Source organism: Calypte anna, chromosome 3, assembly GCF_003957555.1.
Source record: "Calypte anna isolate BGI_N300 chromosome 3, bCalAnn1_v1.p, whole genome shotgun sequence".
In the NCBI taxonomy this organism is placed as follows: Eukaryota; Metazoa; Chordata; class Aves; order Apodiformes; family Trochilidae; genus Calypte; species Calypte anna.
Genome location: NC_044246.1, coordinates 101,275,674 through 101,290,238, shown reverse-complemented (window position 1 = coordinate 101,290,238; position 14,565 = coordinate 101,275,674). Strand labels below are relative to the sequence as shown.

The following is a 14,565-nucleotide window of genomic DNA, read 5'->3' as shown; positions in this document are numbered from 1 at the left end:
AAACTCTTCTGTAGAGAAGACTTAGTATAAACTGAAATAAAAAGAGATAGAGAAATGTAATCTGATTCACAGCATGATGAAGAACTGTTCTTATGTTTCTAATGTAATTTTCATTATTTTTATTACTAACATTCCCAATAGCTTTCTAGCCTCAAGCTTTTTCTTAAAGAAACAAGTTGATCAGCCATGTGTACAGACTTAGACTGGAATTACTATTAGAAGGTATTGAATGGAATGTAAACCTTACAGTAGGTTTCCATTACATATCTCAATTTCACTGATACCTTGAATCATCCAATGGTTCTTTTTCTTCCTCTGAGCTAATCTCTATAGGAAACATATCTTCATCTTCTGAGGTGTCTCCATTGCCTTCTCGTTTTAAGCTATCTATTTTATGGGTAGACTTCCTCCTCTTTTTCCTCCTTTTTTTCACAGAGCTACAGGATGGAGATGTTTCAGTCAAAGGCTGGGATCCATAGGCTTGGGGTGATAGCTGTGAGGATGCACTGGTGTCCAGGTTTCTTATCCTGTCTATGGAGTTCCTCTTCAGCTGAACTTCCATTAAAGCACTTCCCTCAGACAGAATGGGAGATGTGGCAAGATGAAAAGGAATTACCTCCTGAGAAAGAAAAAATTCAAACCATGCAACAGATTAGTTCCTCCTCCAGTCATAAATCTGGTTCTAAAACCTATGTACAACTGCAAAAATCTAAGCCATTTATCTCTCAGAAAAGTAAAAAATTATTAGACATCTTTATGATCAATATGATCCTATAGCATATGGATACTGTTTCATCTCCCGTTGCATCTCCTTAGACAAGACAGAAACAACACTCTTAGTAAAAAGGATCTTCTCAGAACCTTGTATCAGCCAGGTTATGGCATCAGTCTCTCTCCACCAAATGCTAGATACAGAGTAGAAACAAAATCATAGTGCATGACCTGAAAATTTTATAAAATCCAGTTTACCTTCACAACTCAGATAACAGATAGTAGTCATATAGGTCAGCAGTTTATAACTTAGTCACACAAATTAATACACATACAAATATATATACATATATATACAAGATATATACAAATCTCTAGACATTCATGGAAGTATTTCTAGCAATTGTCAGTTACCACACAGAAGATTTAAATACAAATATCACAAGATTTAAACATAAAGATATAGGGATGAATACTGGAATGTATGTACACACAGCTCTCACCTGAAACTAGTAACATCATATTTAATTTAAGATTTTGAAAACTCATCCCACTCTAGACAGTGACTAAAACTATTAGGAGTATCTGAAGATAAATTACTGTAAAAAATGTATATGTTACATTGCATGTGGAGTATTCAAAATTAGTGTGTCCATAACTTATTTAGCCTAGTCTTTAATGTCTAGCTCAAGAGCAGACATTCTCATTTAAATATATTTTCACCTGAATAATAGTTGCAAGATCACATCTTTTGTGAATACCAGAATTACTATGTACACAGATGGTTATAAAGCATGTACACTTTTACTGGCATTCTGATGAGTGCACAGGTTCAAAGGAAAGATTTCTGAAAAATAGGTCCATGGACATATTAACCTCTTGTACACACCTTCTGAGGATGTGAACTCTGTACGTTATTTCTGTTCACACACTGGTATGCACATAAACTATTATTACTTTTTCAGTTATGTGATTATTTTCTTTAGATTTTCCAAATTTCAGCAACAAAAAAAACTGCATAGTATTGAATTTACACAGCAGAAAATTATCCATAAATTTTCTAAACTACAAATTAGGTAATGGTGAATTTTTCAACAAAGTTCATAAACTCAAAAATTACTCTGAAGAGCAGGCATTGAATTTTTTAACAAATTATAATTAGTTTTGACTCTTACCTGATCATTATCCATCTCCTGCACAAAGAAAGCCTCTCCATTGTCTCCTAGTTTCATGTGCAAGTCTACAGCCTCTCCGTTAATTTCTATGTCAACCTGGAAGAAAACAAATACATTCTTATACGAAAACTATTTTAAGGACACAGTTCTTGTTTAGCTGTTCTACAGCTGTCACAGGGCAAATGCTTCTCATAAAAGTGTAGGAAATCCTATAATAAACATAAAGTAGTGAGCTCTCCTAACCCCTTCACAAGGCTATTACTTGACAAAATGTTTTTGTAGCTTGTTCAGGTCATTGCCCTTTCTCCTCCACCCAGGAAAGTTTATAGCCATTCTATAAAGTCTTGAATCTTTTCTGAACACTTCACTCACCACTCAAATCTTTTTGCTCTTTTAGTTCATAGCCTAATTTTGAATGGCTTGAGTAGTACTTCCACATGCAAATTCTTAATATGCTGTCTTTCAAGTTCATTAAACAGATTTCTCTTTAAAGTATGAGAAACACAAATACGCAAAGTTGTTTTACATTCACAACACGATTCATGTGTCTATTTTTTCCACATGTTTACCTCACCACTACACAACCTATTTCTTTTCAGGATGCTCTCTCACTTTGCCTATGACCACTCTTGTCACCAACTCCATTTTCACTTTAATTTTTTTCAGATACTTGGAAAAGCCTATATTGAAATGATAATGTTATTAATTCCTACCCATACTAAATACTGGAATTCCTTTCTGATTTACATAAGAATTTAACAACGTCCACGATGACATTAGGATCTGTCTGCTGAGCTATTACAGAACATTAGAACCTAGACCTGAAATTATTTCCTAATAATATTATAGTCAGTACTCTGAAATGCAAGAATCAGATAACTACCATTTTAATAGAACCTTGCCTCAATTTAGACACTTTTTATAGAGCTTTTAAACAAAACCTTGAGCAGAATACCACAGAACATTCAATAACTTTCATGCTATTAGTTACCCCACAGACAGAAGACAGCAAAATTGTCAATTTTCTTACCACTTTCTCCCTAGAACGTAGAACTCCCATTTTCCCAAAGCGTACATGGAAAGGGGAACACTGAAGATTTCCATCTGGCTGTCGTACAACAATTATATCTATACATCCTGACAATGTGGCTGGGTTTAGTCCCTTATAGAGCTCCTTCACAGTTACAAATACTTGCCCTGCTAACTGTCCAACGTAATTCATGGTTTGGACCTAGAAGGAAAAAAAAGATAGAATAAGTAAGATTTTAGAACCCTGCTTCATATTTTAGAGACATTCAAGAGATGGTGGATCCAGAAGTGGGGTGTTCTCCTGTTTCACATATTAACAACTTCACTTATAATCAGAATCTCCCAACTATTTTATTTATATCTGACACAAGTTTGTACAGAGCTATTAAAAGAAAAAAGCAAGAGATACCTTGTAAGTCAGAGAATTGTAACAAACTTCTAAAACTTGTAAAATCAGTTGCCACCAAAACCACTGTCAGTCTGCAGCTCATAAATGTCTCCAGTTATCTCTGAAGAGCATTACTTCCAAAATAACATCTTCTATCATTTACTGTCCTCTCCACAATAGACTTTTCTCATGTATTTCTACAGGCTTTTAAGGGCAGGGGAAGTGAAAGCTTTTAAGCAGATCTAATTTTCCACTAGACTGAAGTTAAAGATTATTTTCCCACTTCACAGAAATTTCTTCCATTAAAAGATTATTATAATGCATATGCACAATAGATATGCGATAAGATTTGACAAGCAACCTTCAATCCAGACAGTCTGAACTTAAGAGTGCTTCCTAATACAACTTTACTGTCTTTGTTTTAAAACAGCCTTTTGGTATCAGCAGTTCAATTAAAAATTATGTATGTGTTGATGGTTGAAGTGATTTGCCTTATCCCCTGCTTCTGGATCTGTTTAATATTTAGCATTTAGTTTCCTGCTTCAACTCTGTCAATGCATACCTTGTTCATGAGCTGTTAATACATTTAGCCCCCTAGATGGGATTGTATGTATACTCTGATAAATCAAAAATTCAGTAAGTCTTTTAAGGTCTTCCAAAATAGAAATTAATTTAAGCAAATACCTTCCTGAAAGGTCCTGAAAATTTGGATTTCCTGAAAATGGATTTCCAATGTCTATTGTTTTCATTTTTTTTCCAAAGCTTTTTTCAGATGCTAAGATACAGATCTCAGCAAAGACCATGTTCACCCACTATAAAGCATATCCCTCATACACAAGTTCTTTGCAAGGCTGCACTACATCACCTGGACCTCAATAAAAGACACTTGCAGGATAGGCAATGCTGAAATTCCCACTGATGGTGATGAGAACAGAACTGAGCTCATAGTCTGAGACAATCACTGTACTGAGCTGTGCCACATGTGTTAACCAGCATCATCTGCTGCAATACTCTTTCAGCTGTGCTCTTTCATAAACAACAAAAAGATGTGTGAAATGCTGTACAAATAGCTCAAACTTTTAACTGTGTTTTATACTAAGAAACAAAATACCTCTTAAAAGAATATAATGAGAGCACTACAGTAAAAATTTGGAAAGTTAGAAAATGCTTATTATAAATAAGGCTGGTCTCTTCATGCATAACTGTTAATGATCACCTGTGGTTTCTTCCAAAAGTCCCTCCACCTAGGATAAGATGCAGCTTTGCTTTCTTCTCTATTTCTATTGCAATATGTGGGTATCAGGACACAAACCATGCTCTGAAGGATTATTTAGGCTCTTTGGGACTTTACAACAGTCATCCTTACATTGTTCCTGAAAAATTATGGCCTCCTCATCTGAAAAGTAAGGAGCTGAACCACAAGTTTAAGATTAAAACAAGGCACTAATTTTGGAAACCAAACAAGATGTGTTTGAAGTATTTAAAATAATGCAAAATGTTAACTAATTAAAGAACAATCCTTAAATAGTCTTTGGAGAAGTATTCCTGCACAGCCCTCAATTCAGGAATCTAGAAAGTACCACCTACTGAAAAGTCAGCACACAACAACTTCACGGCATTAAGAGCAATTATATTTGCTTCTCCAGCATTAAATTGGTATCAGTACTTCTGGGCTCCTATTCTACATTAAGAATATGCCTTCCTGAATCCAAATCTAGTGGCAAGCTGTTTAACAGGGAACTGCACTTGAAACTCATGCTGTACACTACACTACCACACAACAACAGGTTGGAACAGACTTCTAGAGGTCACCTGGTGCAAAAGCCTGCCCTAAGTAGAGCCAACTTAGACCAGTTAGCCCATGACTTTGGCTTGCTGAGTTCTCAATGCCCTCAAGGATAGAGAGCTCTCACCCCCCCTAGAATCCTGTAATTAAAGCAAAAATTTTCTTGTCAGTACCTAGTCTGAATTTCCCCTTAATTTAACCTGTGCCTGTTGCCTCTTGCCCTATCACTGTGTATTTCCAGGATGTTGTCTCTGTTTCTTCCTATACCACGCAACAAGTAACTGGATATCCTGATGACTTAACAAAACTAGCTCTCTTAGCCTCTATTTTTAAGTCATAAACTCCTAGCTCCCTAATTGTCTTGACAGCCACCATAAAAAGCTAGAAGCACACAGGCACAGATCTAAAGTTAGAAGAGAGCCTCCAGGGTGACAGATACAAGCAAACTCATCCCTTTGCTTTGAAAATACACTTCAGTTTCTATTGGGCATTTTTCTAACCTAAAGCACAATAGGAACCCCTTTTTTGTATAGCTAGTATTAAATTTAATGATAATTACCCTCAAAATTACACTCAAATTCACCCAATTAATTCTTGGTCTGCTAAAGCAACATAAGTTTTAGGTGGGAAACACCCCTAACTTCTTTGGTGGGGAAGGAGTTGCTGGGGAAGTACAAAAAGCCACTGTTAAGGAGAGTTACAGGCAAACAATCAAAATATAAGGATATCCTCTTAACAAATAACACCAGCAGGTTCCTTTATGTTTGCAACTGTTCTTTTTCACAGACAATTTTAGCAACACTGCACACTCTGTCATAGGACACAGAGTTTATTTTAATACCTGTGAATTAAAATTTGGACACCATCCTCAAGCTCTGAGGCCAACTAGCACTGCTTGCTTCCAGCCAGTAAAAAACTCCTGTGTCTTTAAAGAAAGTGCCACATCCAAACTGTGAGCTGGTGATGGACACTGCTTTCAAGCTGAGCTGAACCTAGCCTGTGCCACAAAATCACTAGAATTACAAGACTGGCAGACTAATGACATAAAACCCACTTCCTCAAGAAACTTGCCAAAAACGGTTTTATACTTCAAATGTAAAGTATAAAAGATGTGGTACTTAAAATGGAAAAGAGTTCAGAAATTGGACTCTGATGAATGCCCTTTACCCTGAGATTGTTTGGAGTCAGAAGTTTGTAAATTTATCCTGTGAACATAACATCAGTGCATGATACTGCAGTACTCCAGGAAACCAACATTCCTGAAACCCCAGAGAGACTGCATGTGGGTTTGGAGCAACAATTTACTCTGGACACTCTAAGAAGTCTTTCACTTGCTAACCAGACAGCAGTAACTTCAGTAGTAAACATGAGTGTACATCACGAGTTAAACCTCCAGTGCCTGCCTGTTAATTATACTGAATTTAGTAAAACTTGATCTCATACCATGCTAGTGGACATAGTATAGAATACTTTTTGTTCCTGAGAGCAAACTGAGAATCATTTCAATCTAAGCTTGCAGCAAGTGGGGACAGTCTGTACTGCTTCTGTCAGGATTTTCAAATGGCTTGAGTTCTGCTCTTTGCCAGGACACATTCCACAGCCCTACAATATGCATCTACTATGAAATTAAAAGTATTTTCTAGTATCATTTTTAATTTCAATTTAACTAGAATCACCTGTCAGGAGGCTCAGAAAATTTCCAGCTCTTTTTATTGAAGAAAACAGCATCCATTTTTTCAGAATTTATCATCTTGTGAAAAAGTGAAAAATGAATAGCTAGGTGCTACTTGATTGCTTAACTTGATTTATTAACTTAGCAGAGATTAACCTAATAAATTTAATTCTTTCAACTCCCATTCTACTGGATGCCACAGTAAGATCAAATGCACTGTTATCTATTAACTTCTTCCATAGAGCTACACCAGACTTTGTCCTAATTCCACTAGTAACTGTACCCTTTGTGGCCTGTTTTTCACAGCCCACCTCTTATTTGCACCATTTCATCTTTCTTTATCATGTTTTATAAAATAAAATACTTGGAGACATAGAAACTGAAGGCCTCTTTCCCTTTTGCAAGACCCAGTGCCACAAGACAATGAATAACAGGTTACATATCTACACTCATCCAAATTACTAAGTGTCCAAAGCTGTAAACCAAACCACATCACACCACAGACTCAACCATTACAATCTGGTCATCTACACTGAGTATCTTTAAATTACAAAATCTGCTTCCCATACATTTTAAGCACAGGGCCAGTACCCATAAGCCCTCTCCAACAATCCCAACAGCTGATGAGATAAAATGGACCAGGGAAAACTCCCGTGGGTTAGATTTATCTTGTTCTAAAGGAGAGAGCTTTATAGAGTGGATAGGAGCAGACAGTGATAACTGGTCTAGCCACCCAAAACTGACTGGCATTTTTCCATTCACAAGCTGGAATGTAACATTTAGGTCCCTTTTAGACCCTTTTCTCAGATTCAACATTTATGGCTATGCACTGGTTTTGTAGGCTGAGGGGATGATTTGCAGCAATGGTAAACACAGCAAACCAAATGCTTAGCACAAATTAAGCAACACATAAAAATGTATCTTTTGTTTATACTTTTTATACCTCGTCTCATGATAAGAACCTGGTTCATGACTGAAATGATGGGCATAAGCACAAAACAAATCAACTTTCCTAAGAACTTTTCCATACAACTTGTGAAATTGTGAAAGGAAAACTAAAACCAATGTGTTAATGTTCTGTTAATTATTGCAGCTCTGCTGCTGACTATAACAAACTATAACAATTTTACAAACTTCATCCATTTTGAGAGAAACTGCACTATATCTGGGAATCAGACTGTGGCTGCTTGAAGAGAATTTTTCCTCATTTACAAAAAAGTAAGTGACAGTATTTCAAAGACTCCTAGTAAGTGCTTACTGCCACTCTTTTATTAACTATCAAGCATGTATTGTTTGACTCTGAAGCAATTCAGTTTTGATTGCAGTATTGAACACCAACTCCCTCTACACCAGTTAATGGAGTTTTACTACTGACATATAATTCTTAACCATGAAAAACAGAATCAGAGGTTACATTCTAAAAAAAGATTTATGACAAAAATGTAGGGGAGAGAAGGAAATATTTCAGATGAAGGTTGCCTAGATGGATTTCTTTCAAAATTAACCTTAGCTCTATGTTACTACAGTAACAGTAACTTCTTAACCACAAAAGATCATAATAACTATCATTACATTGTTTTTAAAAGAAGTGCTTCTGTTTGTTAGTAAATGGTCCACAGATTGTAAAGTCACTAATGTTGCAGAACCATCACACTCAAGCCTCTTAATATATACCTCATTTCAGGTTGGAAACTGAAAATCATTAAGAACTTTAAGAAACCTTTTTTTTAACTATTTGGTAGTTTCTACATCAATGCAACCCAGACTCCTTGTCATGAATTCCCATCCCACTTTTTTGAGTAAATTCCCAGACAGAACTCCAACTCGCATTTCTCAGAGCAATATCAGAGACTGGATTTTCTTTCTCTAGAGGAACAGTGAAGGCACTGCTCAGGACTTCAGAAGACCTCAATTTAGGTCCCTATCTTCCTACAATATCCCCATACAGTCTTGGGCAAGTTGTTAAGCCTTAGATCTTAAGAGAGTGTTTCAGTCCCACCAATTTCAAACAGGGTCTACCAATGTGTCTATATCTCAACTGAAGCACACCAAGCTCATCAGAGCAAGATATAGAAAAGCACTATCCCTGTATATTCTAAATTCCTGGGACAGGAAAGCCTGGCCACATGAGCTAGAAGGGATTCATAAGCAGCTATGATCCTGATTTTGCCAAGCTTCTGAGGAAGAACTCCAGAACTCTCTACTGAGCAGTATGACTCTGGTTTTTCTATAAAGAGGGCTCTGTCCAAATCTGAGTTTGTGAGGATTTTTTCCAGACTTCCCCATAGCCACGGCAGCATGGGACCACAATCCTGTAGGAGATTTGTATATACATCCCAGTCAATCAGGAGAGACGTGTAACTCACTTGTACACCACAAGCCAGAAAGCAACACGCCATGTGTGCCTGTCTCTACACCAAAGACCATTTTGCTTCACCCTAGAGAAATCTTCAGAAATATTTTACAGTTGGAATTATTCAGAGATTAATTCTATTATGAAGTACTTGACTCTTATTCCAATTTAGCCAAGGCCAGTGCCAAAACCTGTGACTTCTTATAGTGGCCAGAGTCAACTGGATCAAATGTCAAATTTATCTTCCAAGCTGCCAGTCCCTCCTAGAGTCCACTCACTCACACTCACTCACAGATATGGACTTTGACTATGAGATGATTATTCACATGACTATGGCATTGCTCTATCTTTCAAATACTTGAAACATTACTTGGCCCAATACTCAATACTTCAAAGTCCCCATAAAGGACAGGATATTTTCTTGAGAGCAGCTGAAATAAAAAACTTCAGCTGAAGACTCAAAACTTGCCTGTAATGAATCCTCATGTTCAAATGAAGGGAGGACTGCCCTATAGTCCCACAGTCCTCCTATCAGATTGGGACTCAAGAGTTCATGAGTATTATTTCATGGCCAGATAAAGTGTACCACCATGATCCCCACACCAACCTCCCACCCATGCACTCCCCAACTCTGAAAAATCTTGCCCTTCTGTCAGCACTAGAAACTAACACCACTAAAGCCATACAGAAATAATTTCCACCTGAATCAATGGGATAATCAGACTAACCACATACCCATGCAACTGCTAGAATCAAATGAAGAGAAGCTGAGAAAGTCAGTGGTGGGTGTGGGTAGTAGGAGGGACACCTCTTGGCATTTTAGGCCATCTTAAAATCATATCTCAAGACTAGTCTCCTCCTTTCCCACAGATGTCCTGGCAGACCTCCACATTTCACTTGATCTCTCTGTGCTTCAGCCTCTCAACTGTACAGTGCTTCCCTCCTCCTGGAGTCACTTGGAGGGAACAAACATAAGGGCTGACACCCTATGGACTGATGCTGCCAAATGATTTACAAGAAATCAAGAAGCGCAAAAATATGCCTTAAAATGAGAACTTTTGAAGTAACTGGACTGCTACTGTTCTGATGTCAGAGGAGGAACATAAATCAGAAGAGAAGCACAGCAGTAGTTCTACTCTGCTTTGGTACTTCATGTGACTTGGCATCCTTTCAGTGAATTGGAAAACACATTTGTTTGTTAGGCTATAACATGACATTTTCTGCTTTTATGACTTTAAAATAAGCTCTTACAGTATTTCAACTGGTTTTGATGATTGCTGTGTGTATCTGCGTTCACAGATAAACAAATGTGTGCACATACACATCCTTAGGTATAGAAAGGGGCCAAAGGCTAAAACTTGTCCAACTCCATCACAAACAAGCCACAGTACATCAGGTAAGTAATTATCATTAGGTTGTCTAGATTTCACGTGAACTGGAGTTACCAGAAAAGCAGAAAGTATCCAAAACCATTAGAAGCTAATTCCATGGCTTTATGCCTAAAATCATAACATCATTATGTTGCATCTTTCCCATACTAATTCCTTCACTATTTCCCTGCTTCTTCTACAGTCTTCTTCATGGAATTAGCCTCATTTTACTCCAATAAAAGTATATCCATCTGACATCTAACTGGTTATACTGATGACAGCAAAACCTTTCCTATATACACTACACATTTGCCAGTATTTGTTTCCTAGTACAGCAGAGACAGTTAAAGTCACACAGAAAATAAAATTTAAAAAAAACATTCCAAAACACCCTCCAGTCAGTATACCAAATCAGAGACTTATCGAGTGTGAAAGGAAAAATTATCTATTGGTTAGTCTGCACCATCACTGGTGAAATCCTGTTACGAATACAGCCCTCTGCACAGTTCCTCTTTTTGACAGAAGTAACAAAAACATTGCACAGTTATATCTTCTCTCCACTCTCCACAAGATACTTGTAATTTCTCTTCTTGAAAGTAGAGGAGATACACTAATCAATAGAAAAAAATAATCGCTGTTCTGTAAGGGGGAATACTCACTTAAAAGGAACCCAAAATACCAGAAAGCTTAGTTTCGTATGTATTAACTGCCCTGCTGCCAGATAGGCTCTGCTATGCCATTAAATCCCTCTGGACTCGTACAGCTTTCATCATTCCATCTCAGGGAGCGAATGAGCGAAGCCAAGGTACTCATGCAGCAATTTGCATCAGCAGTTGCCGGCCGAAGAGCGGCAAAAAGCCACCTCTAACGCCGCCCTGAGAACAAGTGGAGCTGGGAGGGGCACACACAGCTCACACAGCTCGGCAGAAGCCAGGACCCCGAACCGGGACCCTGAACCGGGACCCCGAACCGACGCTCCCCGCACCTGCCCAGCGCTGGGTACCTCCCTCTGGAGATAAACCAGGAAAGCATCAGATTTCGCCTTTCCCTCTATCCCCGTGCAGAAAAAGCTGTCAACCCCAGATAACCCCTCTGTCTCCGCTGTTTGCTGTCCTTCCGGACTCCTCAGCAAAAAAACCAGGTGCTGCGGGCAGCCATTCGGAGCCTCGCCAGCACCGGCGCAATGCCCAGGCCGGACGGACCCGCTGCCTCCGGCGACCCCAACGCTCGGCGGGACCATCCTGGCCTTCCCTGCCAGGCTCAGCGCCGGGGAGCCGCGCTCCCCTTCCTCCTCCTCCCCAGTCCCGACACTCACCTCTGCCGACCACCACCACCACCTGGGGACTGCGCTCGCCGCTGCTTTGTGCGGGGCACCCGCCGCGGTGACTGGGACGCACCGGGCTGGCCCAGAGGTGACGCCCCGGAGGAGGGACCGCAGCGTCTGAGAAAGGGGCGGAGGGCGGGCGGGGAGGGAGCTCCGGGCTGGCGCTAGACCCGTCCCTGCTTAACCCGCCTGCCGCCTGGGCGCGCCGGCTGGGCACCGCAGGGCGGGTAGAGAGGGCAGCTGGAGCTCCCCGCGGGCAGGTCAGCCGGCGTTTACCGGCCGCCGGCGTGGGAGTAGGGGCAGGCAGCCCCACCGCCGCCCTCCCCCATCTCCGGTGTCCACGGCCGGGTGACCGGCGGCCGGACCGGGCCCGGGGGCGGAGCGGCGGTCAGGCCCCGCGCAGGGCGGTTGCTGGGCCCCGCGGCCTGGCGGCGCTGAGTCAGCGCGGGGGGAGCGCTGAGGGGGATCCCGGGCCGGGCGGGCGCCCTCGCTCTGCACCCCGCGGCGCTGCTCGGAGATCCCCCCGAAGACCGACGGGGGCATTCTCGGCATCCACGGCTGTGCCTTTCCTGGAGGGGATCTTCGGCAGGTCATAGCAGTGTTTTTGTTGTTTTGCGCGACTTTGAAGCTTGAAATAATGGTGACAGAAATACCTTCCTTCCTTTTTCTTTTCCATGCTCATTTCAATCTGTGTCCACAATTTTCAAAGCGGGAAGCATCGCTATTCAGGTTCGAAGGTGGGAAAACCGGAGAGTTAAAAAGGGAACAGCCCAGCCCAGACTGTGGGGCAGGTCCTTGGAAGGCGTGGATTGAAGCCAGGGATCCCAAAGCACTAGGCCGTAGGAAACAGACCTTTCATTACTACATGCTTTATCACGTGAAATAAATGCGATGAAATAAAGTTTTTCTACCAAGCTGTGGTTACCTTGCATTTAAACCATACTGTAGCCTCTTTTTACACTGGGTACCTTGCACAACTTACTAGGGAAGTGGATGTCTCAGAAATAAATCAGCTATCAGAGGGATCTTCCAGGTTTTTTCGAGTCTGTTAGCAGAAGGCAGAAGAGGGTGATGCGAAGTGCAAAACATGACTGGGAAACAGAGTAACAGAAAAAAAAGACAAAGAATTGGTACCAAAGGGTCAAAGTTCATTTGTTGTTAAACAGACTGCTAATTTTAGATTTTGTGCATGTACATGTTCTAATCCCCAAATCGTACATGCAGCTCAAGTTTTGTTGAGTAGACTTAAGTCTAAGTGGTTAAGTCTTCTGTCTACTTTTCACTGACACTGTAAACTGTTTGTTTTATTTTTCTGGCACATCTTCCTCCTGTAGTTCTGCTAACTCTGCCTCCACATCTTTATACAATTCACAATGATGACAGAACCTCCAGGTGAAAGGGCCTGGTGCACACTCAGACTCTGAATCCCTGCTACTTCTTTTGCGTTCCTAGTTACACAGCTACGCTTATGAGTTTACCTTAGTTTTAGAACAAAAAAGTTAGTGAAAATGCTTTAGAACAAAAAAGTTCTAAAATGAAGATAGTTTCTGTCCAGGTACAAAAAACAATTGCAAATACTTAATCCTAAAGAGAAATACGCAACTGAGCCCAGAAATACTTGAAATTTTGTTTCCCAAGCATATAGCATGTAATCCCTTGCTGATAAATAATCCCATCCCGGATGTAAATAGAAGAAGCTGTGACTGTGCTGGTTGTGGAGCCTGACCAGTGCTCTGCCCTCCACATTTTTGTGGAATATGATCCTGTATTGTGTTCCCTCTGAGGGGGTGGTATCCTCCAGCCATCACCATCCAGGACTGCTCTAACATATTGTTCCACTATGATCTTTCACTCCTGCACTCAAATAAAAACGTTATTATAAAACACTGAATCAAAACCACTGTCTTTCCACAGCCTGGACAACACCCTTCTCTGCCTCTTTCAGAAAGCCAGCAGCTGCAGCCTCCATTTGGAAGTACAGTATTGTGTTCAGTTGTTTATCATGTCCAGTCTTTTGCTGCTTTATGTAAAATAATCCACAGAATAATGCTGTGGGTTTTTAAGCATATAAGCATTTTTAATGCTTATATGTGTGAGGTCATGTTCTCTCTTCCTACAGAGCCATGTAAATATAACCATGATACACGAAAGATGCTACATGAAGTGCCAAATGCCTGCACAGCAACTGTGCTTCTGTTAACAGCAGGACACCATCTTCATCCTTCTGTGTTTTTTCACTGTTCTTGCTGATGGTTTGACCACAGTGCAGGGCAGTATTCCTCAGATTATTTCTCTAGAACAGCCTCTGCCAACTGATTCTGAGACCCTTGCAGTCTTTTGCTGCACTTCATCTCATAACTATTCTCAGTTACATCTATACAAAGGACCAAGCAAGAGTACACAATCTTCCAGACCATCCAAGCCCTAGCATGCCATGGCTGTGGTTTGGGCTCATCCCATTGCAGAGTTTGGTGAGCAGTATGCTCAAGGATGGTTTTGAAGAAGTAATCCAGAGTTACCCACAAAACTAGGTGACTGAGGGAGTGTCATCACAAGACATGCTCTGCCCTTGCAAGAGAACAGTTCCTGCCAGTGTAATTTCCAAAATGCACTCAGGAATTACAAAGTTCTGAACCATTACCATTTTCCTCCTGTACTGTTTTTCCCTTGACAGGTTTTTCCTTCTGGAGGTATTTTGCTGCCCAACAGAAGTTTGATTCCCAAATTTTGAATTAAGACTGTCCACAAACTTTTGAA

General features: G+C 40.3%; 1 protein-coding gene across 4 annotated transcripts in view; it reads right to left on the bottom strand.

Annotated features, from left to right (window-relative positions):
- LPIN1 (lipin 1) overlaps positions 1–14,565 on the bottom strand; it is a 77,317-nt gene that overhangs the window by 33,679 nt on the left and 29,073 nt on the right. For 3 of the 4 annotated variants that reach the window (XM_030446845.1, XM_008495027.2, XM_030446846.1), the window contains 3 exons: positions 2,917–3,117; positions 1,887–1,982; positions 285–619 (listed from right to left, as the gene is read on the bottom strand). In XM_030446845.1, coding sequence (XP_030302705.1) covers positions 285–619; positions 1,887–1,982; positions 2,917–3,117 — 632 coding nt within the window. Of the gene's footprint in view, positions 1–284; positions 620–1,886; positions 1,983–2,916; positions 3,118–11,799; positions 11,971–14,565 lie in introns of those variants that run through there. The other variant, XM_030446847.1, reaches the window with a different exon arrangement.